The sequence below is a fragment of the Symphodus melops genome (assembly GCF_947650265.1).
Source record: "Symphodus melops genome assembly, chromosome: 10".
NCBI classification, from domain to species: domain Eukaryota; kingdom Metazoa; phylum Chordata; class Actinopteri; order Labriformes; family Labridae; genus Symphodus; species Symphodus melops.
The window spans coordinates 9,993,366-10,012,986 of NC_136700.1; the positions used below are offsets into that span (position 1 = coordinate 9,993,366).

Sequence of the window (19,621 nt, forward strand, 5' to 3'; positions counted from 1 at the left end):
CAGCTCGTATAGTAGCAGGCCATGAAGCAAGCGTTTGCTCTCAAAAATGATCAATAGTACTCTGTTGGATAATACTATACTCTTCTTAAGCTTCTGCTGCGTTATATAAAAATACACAATTGTGTTACTTGATATAAATTCCCCAAACAAAATTTCATATTTTTTAAATATAACATCTTATGTACATGAGAGTCTTTCATAAGTAGCTTGTGCAGAATATTTTAATCAAGTCATTTGCAAGTCAATGTATCTTTATTTGCATGAAACGTTTCAAATATCTGCAAGGCAAGGCAGGTACTTTACATGGGGATTGCTCTAATGTAATGATTACTCTAATAATTGAACACACACACACTGACAAATGTGTTTGGTACCGATGGAACCCTGTACAAAACAAGTCTAGATTAAAGTTCAATTGCTTGCTGCATTTGACTTTGCATTGTTTCTGAACGTGCAGCGTGTTTGCTGTTTTAATCATTGCATCTGTTTTGAACTGTTATCAACATCCAACACCAAATATATCAACACCAACATATCACCTTTAATGGGTAAAGCGGTTCTTAACTTAAAAAGAGAGCATTTTCTTTAATCCGTTTTCCTCACAGCTTTCAAGGATAAGATCCAATAATAGCCAAACAGGTTGGCGTCCCTGCAGCTATGTACAAATCCCCTGTTATTGTAAGTAAATGCGCGCTTGTTTGGAGTTTAGATATTTCCGACAGCACATAAAGGCATCCAGGAATCTGAAACCACAGGTGCAAAAAGTCCACAGCTTGACTAAATAAACGTGAGCATTATTTGTAATCAGTCCATTATAAAGAAAAAAAACAAAAACAAAAAAAACAACTGAAAATTGGATAAAAACCTCAACCAAAGCAATTTTATCAACTAAGATAACAATATTTAGGAGGTTGAATTATTGTGAATAGGCCTATCTATCATGAGAGACATCCTTGTATAAAAATGTAAAGACCATCTTTTTTCCCCCAAATGTTTAAATCATTCATATTTAAAAGTGACAGAAAGAGGAGCTTTTAAAACACCTCACAGAAAGTGTGGTACAGCTTCTGAGTGTAGGCTACTATCTGTTGCTCAGTGGAGAAGGAATGGAGAGGTTAAAGGGGGTTAGCAGCTGGTTTTTCCCTCAGGCAAAGCATGGTTATTTGCACATGATTTAACCAGAGGTAAGTAGCTTACAGTGCAGGCCGACGTTTTTGTAAAGTCCTTTGCCAAAAATTGAAGTAATACAATTTTCAATTTCAAAATGACATTGTACTTTATGATTGATTATTTTATTTGTTTAAATAGGACTAAACTTGATATAATCCCAAGTTGCTCATTTGCAATCCTACTTAGTCACAGTGTCCAATTTAAAGCTCGTTTTTTTTTATCAAATGGACTGATATTAATGCCTCTTAATAAACCACTTTAGAAAAAGTAACTATACATGGGCATAAAGATTAATTATGCTATAGCTATTTTTAATGTCTGAAACGACTGCTGCAGGGTAGGTTTCCGATAAAAGTGCTTTACTGCATGCTGTTTGTGTAAACTACAGCAAATATGCTGAACAAGTAATACATTTAACTTTTAAAAAGTTAAAAAGACCAACATCGAAACCAAATGAACATTTGCGCACAGGAGCTTTAACATCATATAGGCTACTTGACATTTCTTTCTTTTTTCCCTATAATATGTTATTTGTTCGGCATGATGTTCTATTCAACTGTTTTGTAGCATGGCAGAATTTCAGGTCTAAATGGGAAAAGATACCTCTTACTATTTCTTTAATCTTCTTTTATTTTATTCCTTGTGGATTTTTTTTATTCATAAAACAAACCCCTATGTCAAATATTTGTTATTTTATTTCCTGTGAGAGTTTTTGATATTGTGGATCAGTTGCTACTCTCCACATGCCTTGAAGTTGCCTTTTTAATTGACTGGAATTGCATTTTGACTGAAATTTATTCAGGCAAACTAAGACAGCTACGGGGTCCTTTGACCACGCACGACGTCACCAATCCTTCCTGGGTCCTCTGTGGGGAAAACGTGGAGGACTTTACTTCATGGTATTTTGTGGAATTCCCTACAAACAAACTTATGTGAGTTCTGTCATCACTCTGCTGTAGAAGCTGAAGTAACCGAATACTTTTTGTCATCCACCTGTGCGAAATGTTTAGCTGATATCGAGACTAGCAACTTAGCCTTTAATGCTAACTGATTCAGACCATCGGCTAGCAGCGCCAAGTAAAGACCAAACAGTGCTCTTCAATGATTGTAGAGTTAAAAAAAAACCTCACAATTTCTGATTGAACAACGAGACTATAGTCCTGCCTTATGTTAATGCTGTTACAGAGAAGTTTACGACACATTGCTACCAGCTAACGTGGGCTAATCTTCGTCTTGTTACTGTCAAAGTTTCGCCTGCAGTTTGACATGTCCACGGTTCAGCACTGGTTCATATGTCATGTTTCTCTTCTCAGTGATCTCTGGCCCACACAAGGATCCACAGACAAAGTTGAATAACAAGAATGGAGTACATACAAGCTCCTGCCACAAGCATCCAGGGGAATATGTAAGTGGAAAAAACCCCAACAAAATAGCCACAATGAAACGCATATTATCACATCTTTTCCAATATCTAACTTTGCACGGCATGCCTGCCCTTCTCTGTTGTATTACAGAATAATTGTCTGTTCACCTGGAGGTCTGCTATATTAAACATTGGCACATTGTTTAAAATCTATGCAGCACAAAACCAATGGCTGCATAGACAAAACATGAGTACTCCCAAACTGCTCTAGATGTCCTAAGCTACAAGCTTCCCTCGAAAGTGTTGAGCGCAACCACAAAAAGAGGCCCTATGAAAAGAATCAAGTGGAGCCGGTTTCATTTAAAAGCACCTAAACACAGGAAATGATTGGCACGTATAGAGCCCCATTCAACTCTTTAAACTCAAAGCACTTCATTGTCACGTTCACTCACGCATATATTCAGAGACTGAAGGCTGAGACGGCCACAAAAAGGGGCCCGGCTCTCTCATCAGGACTGATCTGGCTCATTTAAACACAACCATGGCACAAAAAGAAATTAGTGTTGGAATGCCCAAAGTCTCAATTGTCAGCAACCAAGAGCAATTTTTGAAATGCTTTGATATCTGATGCGCTTAGGTCATATAATAATAATAATAATAATAATAGCCTGAAAGTCAAAAATCCATAAGAAGAGCTTTGTTGTTTACATTTGTTAAAGCACATGTTGATGGTATATTTTATTGATAGTGGTATTATTTATTTTTAATCAGTTCACTGACTCTTACTAATGTTGCTTTTTGCCTCCCAGCCTGTGCTGTACCTGTGGGGTCCCTATTCCTCCAAACCCAGCCAACATGTGTGTAGCCTGCCTTCGCACTCAGGTAGACATCTCAGAGGGAATCCCCAAGCAGGTGACAGTGAGCTTCTGCAAGCAGTGTGAAAGGTTTGTTCCAAAGAGAAAGTCTATGTCACCACGTCTCGCATAGATCAAACTCTTCACACTCTTCATCGAGGAGTTTTCAAAACGAATTTCCGCTTTAAATGTGTATATTCTTTCGTCATGCAGATACCTGCAGCCTCCTGCTACTTGGATGCAGTGTGCCTTGGAGTCCAGGGAGCTGCTGGCCCTCTGCCTGAAAAAAATTAAGAGCTCAATGACCAAAGTAAGTGTGGCTCTAATGTAAACTTCTCCAAAAATGGCAAATGCACAAAAAATATCACAGGTTGTTCAGAAATCCATTTTTGTCATGTATATGTTGACAAAAAAAACCATACACATGCACAGTCGGCACCTTTCAAGATATATAATGCTGCCCTTATTAATTCACAAACATGTGCTCTTCAGATAATGTAAGTTGAACCAACAATATGCCCAAAGATGAACTTTCAAAATAAAGTTCCAGTTCCCGCTCGCTTGTCTTCTTCATGGCTTTAACGACCCCCTCTACTGTCCCAGGTACGCCTCATTGATGCCGGCTTCCTCTGGACAGAGCCACACTCCAAAAGGATTAAGATGAAAGTGACCATCCAGAAGGAGGTGAGAGAACAGAGAGGAAGGGATAAGTGTGGGACAGTGGCATTCAAAGAAAAGGACAAAGTGTCTTTAGGGAGCAGAGACATTCAATTATCTAAAGGTCATCTGTTCAGGTGGTAAGCTCAGTTTGTGTTAAAACTTTTCTTTCGTGTTCGTGACAATGATCATGCCATGGTCTAACGCACATAAATCAGCTTTTTATAAGTGACTTTTTAAAACACTACATATGCTGCTAAATTGTAGGAAAAATCTCTTTCATTGGAGACGTCTGTTCTTGACTGAATTCTGTGTGTTTGGGAAAGGAAGTTTGCAGTGGTTGTCATCTCATCTCCTTGACCTTTAGTGAGAACCTGAGTCTTGTGCCAAAACCTTTGTTTGGGCTGTTTGAAGCTCCAACCCCTGTATCTAAATGTCTTAGAAGTCTCACTATAGAAACAGGTGTTTGTTCTCTCTGTCCAGAAACAACCACTTATAGAAGCAGACCCTTTTTGTTTGATGCAGTCAGAACATGTGGTGTCACTTGTCGCTGTCTTTTCTCCCTCCAGGTGATGAATGGTGCGATTCTACAGCAGGTGTTTGTGGTCGAGTTTGTCATCCAGTATCAGATGTGCGACGACTGCCATCGTGTGGAAGCCAAGGACTTCTGGAAGGCCGTGGTTCAAGTTAGGCAGAAGGTAGGAGCCGGTGGTTTTGAAGAAATGTCCTGTAAGTCAATTTGTGTATAAAACCGTCAGTCTTTGCAGAGGAAGTTGTAAGTTAATGCTTTTTTGCAGCAGCATTTCGATAAGGGCTAAGAGCTCTTCTTTTTTTGGAAAGCTTTCACTGTGGAAAAACTACTAAAAATATATATTACTGCAAAGAATTTTAATTGTTCTCCTTTTGTTTTTCACACTGGCTCTGCTCCCAAAATGTGACTTGACTTTAGTGGAAGTAATAAAATCATTGTTGCCTTTGAGGCTAAAGCTCTAAATCGAATTTGTTTTTTGTTTTGTTTATTTTACCCTGAAGATTGAATGAAGCAGCAGGATGAGGAAGATGACAAGCTGTCCATATGCGTTTACATGATGTAGACAGAGGGCTGTTGGGATGTGTAACGCTCTCTGTATGACTGAGGATTTTCTTTTGTGTGCAGACCGTTCATAAGAAGACTTTCTACTACCTGGAGCAGCTGATCCTCAAACACAAACTCCACCAAAATGCCCTCAACATCAAAGAAATCAACGGTAGGTTAATGGCATGTGATTTTTTTAAATTTATTTTTTACTTTTTTTTTACTTTATTTAATTTTTTTCTCCAGTTTGTGTATGATGGACTGCACATCTCCAAGGGAATGGGCTTGTGTTTGTCCCCTTGGCTTCATATCAAACCACACTGAAAAGTCTGAAAGTCGTCTCATTCGTCACCAGCGTAACTAATGTGGATTAGAACTGAGCAGAACATAATGACATGTCGAGTGTTGATTACCCCCTTCCCGTACCAGACGGCAAGCCGTGCGTGCATATCACTGGCACCAATCAGACCATACAGCTGTCCTCGCGTGGGCCTCCGAGGGGCATCGTCGTGCATCTGATCACTGCGCTGTAATCAGAGCAGCCATGCCTTACCAAATTCCTGCAACGCAAACTTGATTCATGCCCTATTTAGAGATGCTAGACTCTACATCTGGCATGAAACGTTTCCATCACTTTAAAGGGCTTAATGTTGACGTACATGAATTTCTCTGAGACTCACTGTTAGCTCAACTCATCCAAAACAACAGTTTGCCTGTTGTCTGCAGAGAGGCAATCACCAGCCGTGTTAGTCTGTAAAGAGATTCATGTCCCCACAAAATAAATAAAACCTCCAACCACAAACACCCAGGCACACACTGAGCTGTGAGTGACAGGCCAGCAGCAGCAGCAGCGCTCTGCACTCTTGGACAGGACTGTGCAGATCTGACTGAGAGTGTCGTTTTAGATCATCTCCATATCTCGGCATAAATAAAGCTTTATAGAGGCTACATGTGGCTCCTGTATTCATCTGCCATCGTGTATAGGTTGGTGACATCCCTGTGTTGGACAGGTTGGCTCAACAGTGATCTCTCTCTCTCTCTCTCTCTCTCTCTCTCTCTCTCTCCCACTCTCTCCCTCTCCCTGTCTCAGATGGCATTGACTTCTACTATGGCTCCAAGCAGCACGCGCAGAAGATGACTGACTTCCTCCAGTGCACCGTTCCCTGCAGGTGAGGGCTCTTCAGCCTGAGCACATTGTCCGCATGAGGATGAGTTAGATCGAAACTGATTCAGGATGTGCATCACTACGATTAAACAAAATGTCTCATGAAAATGTATGTTAACGGTGGAAAAAGCTGCAGGATGTAGTTTATAGACGACAGTAACTCCAACATGACAATCAGTCTGCTGGATGTAGAGGCCGCATGTTGGCCTGACTCCACTGTTCAGGTGAAAACTGCACTCTGTTAATGAAGCTCCTGCAACAATAAAACTCGGGCAATACTGTATCAGCTTTACCCCATATAGAAAATAATCTTCTGTCTCTATTTAAAGGTCAAAGACATCCCAGCGCCTCATCTCTCACGACATCCATTCAAACACGTTTAACTACAAGAGCACCTTCTCTATGGAGATCGTACCTGTTTGCAAGGTAAATGTGTCTATATCTTTATTTCTCTATCAAGTTGTATTTTTTTATTTTTATTTTTTCACCAGAAGGTCAGTGCTTAGGTTTGTCCACATCATCTCAACACCGATGACGAGCCAGATCTGCTGTATTTCTTAACATGTCTCCACTTTTAGTCAAAGCAATGTCAAACTTCTGATCTGCTGACATGCAGAAACTTAGGACTGTACAGTTTTGATAAATAGGAATCAGATAAGGGTTCTGCTTGTTTTCAAATATCATTAGCTTAATTGGATTATTGTGTTCAAACTTCAACCAAATGTAACACTAAGCTTCCTCGCAGTTCTCGAAGTTTAAATCAAGAGCAACACTTTGTAATTCCCCTGAAGGATAAGGCTTCTCTCTCTGGAAACGAGCTGCAAGACACATCATGAACTTTCTACAATAGTCTTTTTTTTTACTTCTCCTGTGACCTTAGTCTGACCCCCAGGTTGTCTGCTTTTCTCTGGTTGCCAGGACAACGTAGTGTGCCTCTCGCCACGGCTGGCGCAGAGCCTGGGGAACATGGGTCAAGTGTGTGTGTGCGTCCGTGTGACCAGCACCATCCACCTCATCGATCCCAACACCCTGCAGAGTGAGTCTTTCTAGTGCCAGAGCACCGCTGAGTTTGAACAGTTTCTAATGACAACACAGACAATTACAAGCGCCACACACACTGTTGTGTGTAAATAAAGCTGCAGTGTGTTTTATATGCTTGTTTTAGTTTGAATCAGAGACCTCCACATTCAATAAATGAGCTGTATTCATAGGCGATCACATTTTACATAGCTGAAGATTTACAGATTGAACTCTAAGCCTTTCCACAAAGACACAAAAGTCCTGAACATTTCCTGAATTCTTTGGGTTAAGTTCCACGTGTGAGCCGAAATGGCATTTTCTACTGAGCACCCTGGTAACTTCTACAAGAAGTCAGAGAGAGCCAATTTTTAAACGCAACAGGAAATGTTCGTGTGAGCGAGCTGACGGGGGCAATGACATTCACATCCAGTATGATCTTCACACACACAATTACGCTGCATTGTACTCTTTTTCTACTCTCCAGTATTACTATTATATGCGTCTTTCCCGTCGTCCATTTATACGTGCTGTGAGGGACATAAACTCTGGAAGACTTCAGGCAGCGGCTTTCAAAAAGTCATCTCACCTGCTGAAGCTTGTAGTAAATAAAACCATCAGGGCATGACTCGATAAGTAACTAAACAGAAAATCATTCAACAGTTGCATCAAATTAAAAAAAACCCAGTATACTCCTCATGTAGTAGAATTTTGAACTTGGCTGTTTTGCTTTGATAGACGGTCAAAAAAAACAAATGGTTTAGAAACTGTCGACTTAGTCAGCAATGGGACCTTTTGGTTGTAAACAAATAAAACAAATAATCATTAGTTAAATAAAGCCTGCTCAGTTCAGTGGTCTGAATCATTTTTGATTTAAATTTAAAAACAGTCATTGGCTAAGGGGGTTGTCAATATGTTCTCTTGTCTAAGAAATTGACAGAGCTGCAGTTTTTATTTTATTTTTTGATATTTAATTGAAATGATCACAACATTTAAAAGACTCTAAAGAGAAATGATGTGTGATGGATTGACTTTACATTATTGTAACTTTATAGTTTTATTGGACTTACTTATGCTTGAACTCATGTCTGACATCACAATGATTTCAGCACATTTCTAGGCAGAATATCTGAGAGTCATTGCGGGTTGAAACTCTTCACTGCTGCATCAAACCGGCCACAGTCTGTTAGCCACATGTTCATCACAGGCGCCTGAACTCAGCAGCCTCCCTCCGCTCACAGTCACGGCATAGCACAACTAAAGCAGATATTTTTAGTTAACATTACACACACTGTGATAGAAAAGTCACCTTGTTGAAATGGATTTATAATCGAAACAAGGATGATGACGGCAAGGGATGAGGTGTTTCCTCTTATCTGCTGTGATCACTTATGATGTGTGAGGCTGAGACACTCCTCCGCTGAATTCTGGCATTTTGGAAGCGGCACACACGTTTTTAATTACTCTTCAAAGAGCAGGCTATTTTTGCTTTAGAAAGTTTTCGAGCAGGCGGGTAAGCAGAATCTGCCTCAAGGCAGAGCTCTGTTCTGCAGACTTGGAGCTGCAGATGGCAATTAATTGCAGGATTAAAAATATTTGGCTTGCTGTTTGACTGCTTGCATTCAGTTCACTTGCAATATGCCAGACACGTCATTCTTTAGGACTAATTGGAATATATAGAAAACACATGAACAGACAAATCAGATGCGTATTAGTTTAATTTGAAATACAACTACAGCCATGGAAAGCATCAATAATTTCCCCCAGGATGAAGCATCTAAGATTAAAGGTCACATATTATCCTCCTTTTCAACAACTTCAAATAAGTCTCAGATGTCCCCCGAGCATGTCTGTGAAGTTTTTTTAAGTCAAAATCCACTCTGATCCTTTATTGGATTATGCCTTTAAACCCATCTATTTTAACCCTGCTTAGAACTTGTTTACGGTGAGAAGGCAGATTCAGAGGGCAGAACCAACTGCTAGCTGTGGGAGCATCACCCACCTGGGGGAGGGGCTACTGCCCTTTGTGATGTCATAAAGGGAAAATCACCAAATGGCCTGTTTGAGCACGCATTTTCTGAAAAGTGAAGCAGACAAAATATGGAGAGGATGGACTTTTCTCATAATTGGGGGGTTTGTAGAGTATGGACGCATGTCAGTGTTTGAAAAACATGCCATATTGTATTTTGCATAATACGTGCCTTTAAGTTATTTTCGAGACAATGTATGATTTTTGTCTTGTCAAGCCTTTTTTTTTTTTTTGATTTTAACTCTCAGAAATAAATACAAACATTCTCTCACTCATAAGTTGCTGAGGTGGACGGAAACACATACTGGCGAACCCCCTTCAACAGTCTCTGTCAACCTCGGCAGCTGGAGGAGTTCATTGTTATGGACACCGAGATCATCAGAGACCAGAAGCTGGGTGCTGGAGCCGGCATGAGGTCCAATAAGGTGAGAGAGTTTGCTTTTGTGTGTTTGTGTGTTCTTGCAGAACAGATTGCATTATGGAGGGAACATTGCTTTTCTTCTGGAAGCAAAATCAATAGCACGCCATTACATTATCCCTGAGCCTGTATGTACGAGTCAGGCCAAAACGACAGAAACACACAGGAGTGTTTGTTTGCAGGGTGCAAGGAATGAGGTTTGCAGGGACGCTGTTTGCTCTGTCTGAATGTTGCATTAGTATCGATGCATTTGTCTGACTCAATCGGGGGGGGGGAAGAATAACAGCAATGTCGTTTTATTGGCTGCAAACAACATCAGTATTCCTTTTGTGTGTGTGTGTGTGTTGTAGCACACCCTGGCCGAGGTGTGGGTTCAGAAAACCTCCGAGATGGACACAAGTCAGCAGTATCACTGTCGTACCTTCCTGGGCCACCTGCTCAACATCGGAGACATGGTGCTGGGGTAAGAACGAGGATGATGGTGGTAAAGACTGAGAGCAACGTTGTCAGCTTTAATAGAACATTTATGTCTCACTCTGCAGGTTCGACTTTGCCAATTCCAACGTCAATGACGAGTACCTGAATAAGATGAACCCTCACCACGTCCCTGATGTGGTAAGAGTCACTGAACATCCTCACTACGCACAACATAACTTCAGCTTCAGATGCCTTTAGTAGCTAGCCACTTGATTAACACTGCCCTCTAGTGCAACATCCCTGCATAGCATCACATAAAAACACATGTAGACTTCTGTTGTTGTAGTTTTTTTATTTACTTTAATTTTAAATTTATGTAATACCTGACTGTAAACCTTTCTCAGGTGCTGATAAAGAAGAGCTACGACCGCAGCAGGAGGGTGAAGCGCAGGAACTGGAAGCTGCAGGAAATGGCCAGAGACCGTGAAGGCATGGACACAGATGACGAGAGGTAGGAGAGTAATGGAGAGTTTGTAAATGTTCTCGATGTAAATAAAAGGCTTCATCCAAAAAACAAATCGCAGACAGTCTGTTACTTTCAGAAGTACTGTCGGGTTACCATCCCTGATTTGAGGCTAGCCATGTATACGAAACGTACTGTGTTACCAATGTGTATTTTACATGCATACAAAAAAAAGACGTTTTGGCTTCAACACCAGCTATCATAAACAAAACAGAAAACAAGTCATCCAGTGTGACTGCAGTTCATTCACGAGTTTGTCACAGTTGATGGACTTTAAAAGGAGCTTCATTACACTGTTTTTTTTCCTCATGAAATGTTACAAAGAACAGGGTTAATCCATTAGGATCACCATGTCCATGGAACATTATGAAAGCATAAACAATAGTTAAATCCTTCAGATCTGTTTGTGGCTATGAGTAAAGTAATGATTTGCGCAGATGTCTGTTTAGTGCAGAAAATAAAGAATAACTCTTAAAATACCTGAAGTGATTACCGAGTTCCCAGTCTGAAACTGTGCCAACAATGTTGTGTATCCTGTATGTCTTAGAAATGTTACCTGTTTTTTCTCTCTCTCTAGACAATACCAGGACTTCCTGGAGGACCTGGAGGAGGATGACGCGCTGAGGAAAAATGTTAACATCTTCAGAGGTGAACAGCAGACCCTAAAGACTTATTCTGTGCACCACTGTCCTTTTAGCCTTTACCCTGTCATGTTTTACAATTTAAGGATTGCTGCTTAAATTGTTAGGATACGACTCATTTCGAGGTCTGTCGTTGCTTAAAGGTGTAGTTTGGTTATTATAGATTATGTTTGGGATAATTAATAAAGAGATGTGGGGTTTTTCTTGCTTTCAGATGCATCAAAGATCCCAGTGGAGAGCGACGCCGAGGATGATGGAGCGCCGCGGATCTCGCTCACCGAGATGCTGGAGGAGCTCAGCCTGTCGGATGCCACAGGAGGAGAAGGCGCCGACATGATGACAGAGTAGCCGAGCGTCATTCTGTCCGAGTGACACTGACGGCTGATCAGTGAAATTCAACACCACTGACGAAAAAGTGATACAAGTATACACATTGAAAGGAATTGAGGAAAAATGCAAATAAAAAATCCACAAACATTGTGTCACATTGAGAGAAACGGTCAACAGGCTGATGTAAGTGGTGTCAAACCCTTAAACTGTGTTAGTGGTTATAAGGATTTATCACATACATTTCTGCTCAGAAACTTGACCTTCAGTTTTTTTAAACTGATTTCTTGCCTCCTTCACATACTTTCAGTGGATTTGTATAACATTTTTTTCTCAATGATTGTATTTTTAAATGACGTGGAAAAAGAGTGCTCCTAGTTAACTATATCAAAATAAACATCTGCCACGCTCTTCTAAGAGATTTTAAATATGAAACTCATCACCTGTATCCCTAATCCAAAGTACATAATAAAACACAGCATGAACTACACACTTCATTTGGAAAGCGTCACTACATCAAACATCCAAAATAGACATCCCATTATTTCATGATTTAATCCTATATTAAAAAAACTTGTTCAGTTTGCAGAGCTTCTGAGTCTGAGCAAATGTGTGTAGTCAAGTACTTTACTGTGTAAAGCCACCAGAGGGGAGTAATGCATTGAAATAGCTGCTCTTGCGTTCAATGAGACAGATTATGTTGTCATTTGGCCAACAGATATTCAAATACTCGCCCAGCGACTCATCATTTCACCATATAAAGTGCATTGCTCTCATTGAGGCTGAAGAAGGGGATGCAAATTATACTTTAAGCTGTTTTTCATAACAATCACGTCCTTAAATGATCTCGAGTGATGAGCAACTGATGTCAGCCTTTGCTCATGATCAAACCGCTCCACCCTGTCACCATTCATAACACTTAAAAATACAATAAAGACACATGAATAAGGACGCTGTTTTCTCTCTGAATGTTGCGTCAGTCGATGCATTTGTCTAACTCAATCGGGAGGAAAAGAATAAGAGTAATAATGGCCTGAGAAGCCTGATGTGTATAAAGCACGAGAAAAAAACTTCTGACGACAAAATATTTCTAAAAAATTAAATACATTTTATTCATAGAAAAACAGAAAAAAAGAAAGTAATACAGTTGTGATTAAAAACCAAATGCCTGTCTGAAAAGGCGAGTCTTAACCATTTTTTAAGGCACTAACAGATTTTGCAGAGTGCAAAGACATGGGCAGATCTTTCTAAAGTGTGGGAGCGATAACCTGGAAAACTCTTATCACCATAAACTTAAAGGAATATCAACACATTTTCTTATTCCTCTAAACTTGTTGATTTTAATAGAGGGTAGCTGTACATTGCTAAAAATACTTTATCTGAGTATGTCAGCACTTTATCAAATGCCTCATTAACGATTCATTGTAAAATTTGAGTAAAACAAAGGGTCAATTACCCCACATCATTCAAACCCTTCAAGTATCCTAAACTGCAGAACTGTTAGTTAATGATTCCTACAAGCTCCACAGGCGTTTCATCCTAGCCAAAGCTTAGGGTTGAATAGTTTCTTTTGTCAGCAGGTGTGTTGCATGGCACGCTCTCTTTTCGATTTGAAGTTTATATGTAATCTTAGACACCAGAAGAATGTGTGTATCACAGGCTGTGTGTTTAGTGACATGTCTCATATTCTATAACTAGAGGAGGGAGGAGGAGGTGGCCCAGTCTTGTTTTCCACACACCTGAGCTGCTTGTTTTAACTGAAATCAGATCTACTTGGGAAAGTGAATGAAGTGAGTCCCCTCTGGCTGTTGTGTGTTGGGGGAAACAATGTAGAGCAGGGGGTCCTTCATTTTCCGTCACTGCTCTCCTGATCAGATTTTCTCAACATTGTTGTTTCTCACATCTGAGTTACAGTATTGAGGATGAATGTCTGATTTGAATACTGATCTCGTCCGGAAGCTGCAGCTGGTTAGGCCACACGACGACTGGATATTCATACAATAAAACGTGACAATTTGTGTAAGGAATGTTTCAAAATGTGTCTGGCCTTTTAAACCGGCTCTGATCTGAAGTGTATCCATGTGTAACCTGTGCGCCAAAGAGGCTCTGCCCGTGTTTACACTTCAATAATACATGCTGTTGTCAAGTCACTAAGACCTGAGCAGGTCAGCAACCGTTAGGCAGATGGGAGATAACTGTGTTTGATTGCCTCTAAACACTTTTCATAGCTTTCACAGCTGTGTTTTTATTTGTTTTGGTTTTTTTTGTTCCAATTTGCATGCCCATCCTTCTGGTTTTTCACAATGTAGTGTTTTTTTTCCTCAAACCTTTAATAGTCATAGGCTTGATAGAGTGCATTGCGATCCATCATCTGGCATATCACACACCAGACAGTTTTATTTAACCCAAAATTAGTAAATGTTTGTTTCAGTGTGAACATAATCTCGTTTATAACACCAGGCTCCACACAGCTATATGCCTGTGCTATTGCATGCACCGTTATGATATCATCGAAACATTTCTGTCATCATTTTTAATTTTATTTGGAATTGAATTAACTTCACCATCCCTACACTGCACCCCTCGCAGTGTCTGTTCTGTCTGCTGTCTCTGCTTGTTTTTCTGCTGCTGCTGACGTCACAGGCGGTGCTGCGGCAGCGTGGTGGTGCTGAGACAGACGCGCAGAAGGGTGCGACAAAGACTTCATAAAGTTGAAAGATGCTGCTCAAAACAGCGCACTGCACGTTGATTAAATAGAGCTACAGCCGAGACACCGAGTTTCTCTGCCCGGGATGCTGGAACGAACCGTAGCCTATCGCCTTCTGGCTCCTCGGTCTCTGCACCCGCACGACCTGTGACGTGAGTCGCGACGGTAAACGCCAGTGTAGTAGGTGTGGCATCGTTCTCACAGTCAGCATGACTTATTACATATAGACGAGTGGCAAACTAGTGAGACAGCTTTTTTTCATTTACACAAAGCAGCGGAGAGGCAGGGGGACGCGGGCTGCCGATTTCGGCATACCTTCATCATTATTTTAATCCAGGGGATTACACAGAGGCAGTTGAGGTGAGTCAAAACATTGATTCAGTTATATACTCTGCAGAATTTATATCCCCTTTGATACAGGCTATTATCTGTCAGAAATATCAATACATTAAGGAGTAAACAAAAGATAAGCGAAATTGTGCAGTTAATAAATGATACCACCTGATATGCAAATAAACTTTTGCCTGAGCCGACATGTTAATAAATGTAACCCCCCCCAAATATATTTGGATTCAGGAACTAAAATAAAGCTGGTCAATGCAGCTATACTATATGATGCGCCTATTTTACAATAACTTTGGGATTAAGTTAGTTTAATTATTTAAAAAAAAGATGCCCTGTTTTTTGTTTTTTTTTGGGGGGGGGGGGGGGGGGGGGGTTTAGAAGCTAAAGGCACATGCACTTGCAGCGCACCTGTTGGCCCTGCCCCCTACTTGTGTAGCAGGATCTGTTCCTGCCTGCAGCTATGTAAACGTTACTTAGAATAAATACACGGTTTTGTTTATGACATTTGAAAACATGTTACCTTAAAACATGCACAATTACCCATGCATACTGCACTCCATGCAAGTAATTTAATCTATAACTGATTAGCTTTATGTTCACGTGCATGTTTTGCCTGACTATTGTACAGTACACAGTTAGGAAGCCTTGTAGCCTATGTTAAACCTATGTGTCAGCGTCCCATGTGTAGAAACAAATGTAAACTGAGTGAATACTTGTGCTTTGAAAGTAAGAGAGTATGTTTTATGTCCACGTGGGATTTCCTGGTATAATTTAGGTGTTTAATTGCACAACTGGATCCTGTAAGACCCTCAGCTCCCTGAGGCTGACCTGTCTCCTCTCCTCCCTCTGGGCTCTGCTGTGGATTGGAGGGACTTGGAGGAGTGTTCCTATAGCTTCTCACCCCTAAATAAAAACATTTCCAGTTTTGCTGTCTTTAGGGTAATGTTCAGAATATGAAAATCAGTTCGTGGACAGTACTCATGAGTACAGGACTAAATATTGTGTTATTATGATATGCAAAGTTTAAAAAGAAATGTATAGTGTTTTCGTCATTGACCTACAGTATATACTTTACTAAAGGTTGTAGAAGTTAATGATGTTGAAAAGTATAATGAGGCAGATTTTTCTCCAAGTTAGTACAACTTTGATGAACTTGACTTGAATGTTGGCACCTTATTTTACCTGTACTTCTGCTTGGAAACAGACTGAACTTTTTAACTCTTTTAACAACTCCATGACTTTGAAGATCAAGGATAAACTCAGAAAAAATATAATTAGCTCACAAAGTATGATGTATAATTATACACAGCTGAATATAAACTGAGATGGAGTAGATTTCTTTTGATCAATGTTACAATCGCCTCAATAATAATGATCAAGACCAAGGACCATGCTGGAAACAAGTATTGTACTTTTGCATGTAATCCCTTGGATTGGCTGTTTTTATGGTTCTGATCCAAAATAAATCTATCTATCTATCTATCTATCTATCTATCTATCTATCTATCTATCTATCTATCTATCTATCTATCTATCTATCTATCTATCTATCTATCTATCTATCTATCTATCTATCAAAATAAACAAACATACAACCATAATTTTTTGAGGACATCTTTTCTGCTATTACTTCTGTACTTCTACTTACCTAACATTTACTTTCAATATTACCTCTGTGTTCAATCATTGGTGTATAGACGTTTATCCAACTCTCCAATTCTTGTCAAAACCTCTCTCTTCCTCCCTCTGTTTTTCCCCCTTCACATCCCCTACAATATCCCCTTACAGTGTGCATCTCTCAACATTGTGCAACACTGACATTTTCTTTCAGTCCAGCATTCAAGATGAGCTTCAAAAACTTCAGGGAGTACCTGGCCTGGCTGTACTACCAGTACCTGCTCATCACAGGCATCTACGTCCTGGAGCCCTGGGAAAAGTCCATCTTCAACTCGGTCCTCTTCTCTGCCATAGCCATGGTAATCTACACCTCATATGTCTTTGTGCCCATCCACGTGCGCCTCGCACTGGAGTTTTTCTCTGAGGTCTTTGGCAGCCAGCCTGAGAGTGCCATGGCACTTATGAACTAAATGGGGGGTAAAGAGGCTGTGAAAGGGAGAGATCTCCAACTAATTTCTCAACTCCTGCAGTTTGTCTCTCTTTAAAGACTATAAACATGAAGATCTTTATGGAATAATCTGGAAGTCAGAGCCATACCCTCTTCTTTACATCCCAAACCCTCTGGCCTTACCCTATGGTATTAGACTCATTACTGTTGCCACCTTGATGTAAAACATCTTGTGAAAGTTTTTTTTTCCAGACAACATGTCCTGTATGAGTGCATCCCACCCCAGGGTTTTTTGTTTTTTTTTTGCATGACAGGTTCATAAGCGGGTCATGGTTAGATCATTTGCATGAAAATACTGGACTTGTTTCTTCCCATCATGATTTGGAGCTGGCATTTGTAATAGGGCCTTACAGCAATCAAGTTCATTCTTATGAAATTGTTTGACTTTTAATGAACTTATTAAAAATAAAAAGGAGACTTTTAGCCCGAGAATTACAACTTTAAATCACCTAACACCCACTTTATAATTCAATGCAACTGGGTCTTTTTGTAGATACTCCAGTGCCACTTTATACACACGTATGTTAACATTTTGAGTTCACAAAGCTTCTCTTCCAGTGTTTATTGGTCTCCCAGGCCCAAGCTGAAATATCCCCATGATATTTTTGGAATCTTTTTATTATTTTTTTTATGACTGGCTGTTTCAGAAATCACTGTTATTTAGTCCAACACTCCTATCCCCAGCCATTTGATGTGCACTGTTTTTGAATTATGTGCTATATGTCTGCTTCAGGTTTTGATAATGGAAAAAACAAAACAGTTTTTGGCATAAACACTGTTTCTGGTAACTGTTTCATTTTACAAATGAGGAATTTTAGCTTGTTCCTTGTTCCCTGTTTTGAGGGAACAAGGGTCATCACAGAGAGCTCACAGAATTACCCAAACTATGCAAAGAATTCCAAGACAGTCACAGTTTCAATGTTTGTCCTGGGCTTACATTCACAGATTTACTGATCAAAGTGAGTAATAACAGGAATACACGTGTTTCGAGGCCCTCTCTTTATTGCCTGTTTTTACTGTTGTCTCAAAGGAGTGCTCTGCCCTGAGCATGAGCAAATAATGTGCCTAAAACGCCTTTGTGTTTCAGGCTTGGCTTTGTTAATGACACAGCTTTTCTTCATCAACATCTGAAGTCAAAGCAGGCACATGTAAAATGCAATAAGCTGCAGTCAAAACAGCCTAAAAGAAAAGCAAACACTGTCTTCTTCACCTATAGCTGACCTGTTGTCACGTGGTATCTGATAGTAATAATGAACATTGTTTTTAGTTGTGTGTTTCAGATACTCTTTGATTGTTTGTGCTTTGGGTCAAGGGCTCGCTGATCACAGTCTAATCCTTATCTGTAAATTAACTTTATTTATATGAAATGATATATTTATATACACAGGTAAATGCTTGGCTGGTTACAATGTCAGTTACCGAACTTATTTGATTATTTATATCTGTGTTCTCTTGTGGCCATAAAACAAATAACACTGAATTTGTTTTTGACGTTATTTCTCCATCTGAATATGCTTTTATATTTTTCTCAATTTTTTTTTTACGTCATATTACTTTGAGAGGCCTTTTTTTCCCACCAAAATGAATATTGCATTTGTACATCACTGAAACATAAAGAAATAAAAAAATAGTTTAAAAAAGGAAGCTCAATTGGTCTCTTTGTCATCCTGTTTCCTTTATGAATTTCAATGCTTACTGTTTGTTCTTAATTGTGCCCATGCAGCATTTCAAGTCTTCTATGAACTCAGCCTTGCATGGCTTTGAAATTGAGGAGCAAAGACTTATGGGTGGCACATTTCCAACACAATCAACTGTACCACATGAAGTGAATTCATACAATAAGAGGCAGAGCCACCAAACCAGTTTTCAATGGACAGTACAGGAATGAATACCCATGGGCTTTACTTTCTCTGGTGCAGACACTAACCTGTGCGTGCTCACAAAGCTCTGTTTGCCCATGTTCTGCCTGCCCACCTTTGTTTGGACCACACAATTAAAATCAGTGCAAAGGATGACATCCAGATGGTCTTGTTGATAGAATACAGCTTAATTAATTGTACTGAGCTTGAAGCTGCACATGCACATTTCTTGCAATATTTCCTGATTATATAGAGGATGTGGGCTTTTGCTGCAGCAGCAGAGAAACAGGAATGGTAAGTTTGTTTAGATGTCTTGTAATTGGACACCTCCACCTTGTTGGAAAATACAAAGTCTGCAACATCCTCAGTTGTCCTCATTCCAACATACAACTGAAGCACCTTTCTCACCTCTTTGTTCCTGTTATTTCCCCTGTTTTACTGTTTTTCATTCTCTTGTTCCTGTCTCCTCTTTGCTTTCTTTCTTGTATGTTTTTCTAAACGCTCTCTTCATATCCTTCTATCTTTTCCTTACCTTACTTGTACTCCAATCCCCTTATTTCTTTAGCATCCTTCCTTTTAACCATTTCCTTCTTATTTTACCTTTACCTTCCTTTTCTGTCTCTCTTTTCACTTCTTTTCTTTTCCTCATCGTTTCCTCATTCATTTTGTTTGTTCTCTATTCTTTAAATCTTCCTTCTTTTATTTGATCCTCTGCAACAAAAAAGTTATGTTTTTAAGGTCTCCATCAGGGAGAATGGTCCTCTGTTTATACTTCAAATGTTAATTTGTGTCCCATGAAGGAAGAGGTCAAAGGTTATTTCTGTAATGACAGGGTGAAAACAAAGCTATGTGCAGACGCTAACACACAGAGAAGCGGTGCATTGTTTCTGTTGTGTTTACATGTGTCCTGTGACAGCTTCTTTCAGATT

General features: G+C 39.8%; 2 protein-coding genes across 6 annotated transcripts; both read left to right on the top strand.

Annotated features, from left to right (window-relative positions):
- Window positions 1-1,972: 1,972 nt before the first annotated feature.
- On the top strand, window positions 1,973-12,607 carry nmd3 (NMD3 ribosome export adaptor). The gene is made up of 16 exons (XM_079353763.1): window positions 1,973-2,102; window positions 2,484-2,575; window positions 3,343-3,477; window positions 3,601-3,697; window positions 3,991-4,071; window positions 4,614-4,742; window positions 5,201-5,291; window positions 6,210-6,288; window positions 6,614-6,710; window positions 7,203-7,320; window positions 9,610-9,755; window positions 10,099-10,211; window positions 10,291-10,363; window positions 10,570-10,676; window positions 11,266-11,336; window positions 11,544-12,607. Exons 2-16 carry the CDS (start codon window positions 2,532-2,534, stop codon window positions 11,675-11,677), a joined length of 1,515 nt encoding a protein of 504 aa, XP_079209889.1. The 5' UTR covers window positions 1,973-2,102; window positions 2,484-2,531; the 3' UTR covers window positions 11,678-12,607.
- Window positions 12,608-14,472: 1,865 nt separating this feature from the next.
- sptssb (serine palmitoyltransferase, small subunit B) lies at window positions 14,473-17,658 on the top strand. 5 transcript variants are annotated; one of them, XM_079354742.1, is made up of 3 exons: window positions 14,473-14,547; window positions 14,636-14,723; window positions 16,540-17,658. In XM_079354742.1, the coding sequence occupies exon 3, from the start codon at window positions 16,553-16,555 to the stop codon at window positions 16,793-16,795; it is 243 nt and encodes an 80-aa protein (XP_079210868.1). In that variant the 5' UTR covers window positions 14,473-14,547; window positions 14,636-14,723; window positions 16,540-16,552; the 3' UTR covers window positions 16,796-17,658. The 5 variants fall into 5 exon arrangements, with proteins under 5 accessions (XP_079210868.1, XP_079210869.1, XP_079210870.1 ...); XM_079354743.1 differs by having other exon boundaries at window positions 14,639-14,723; XM_079354744.1 differs by having other exon boundaries at window positions 14,479-14,528; window positions 14,639-14,723.
- Window positions 17,659-19,621: the final 1,963 nt, after the last annotated feature.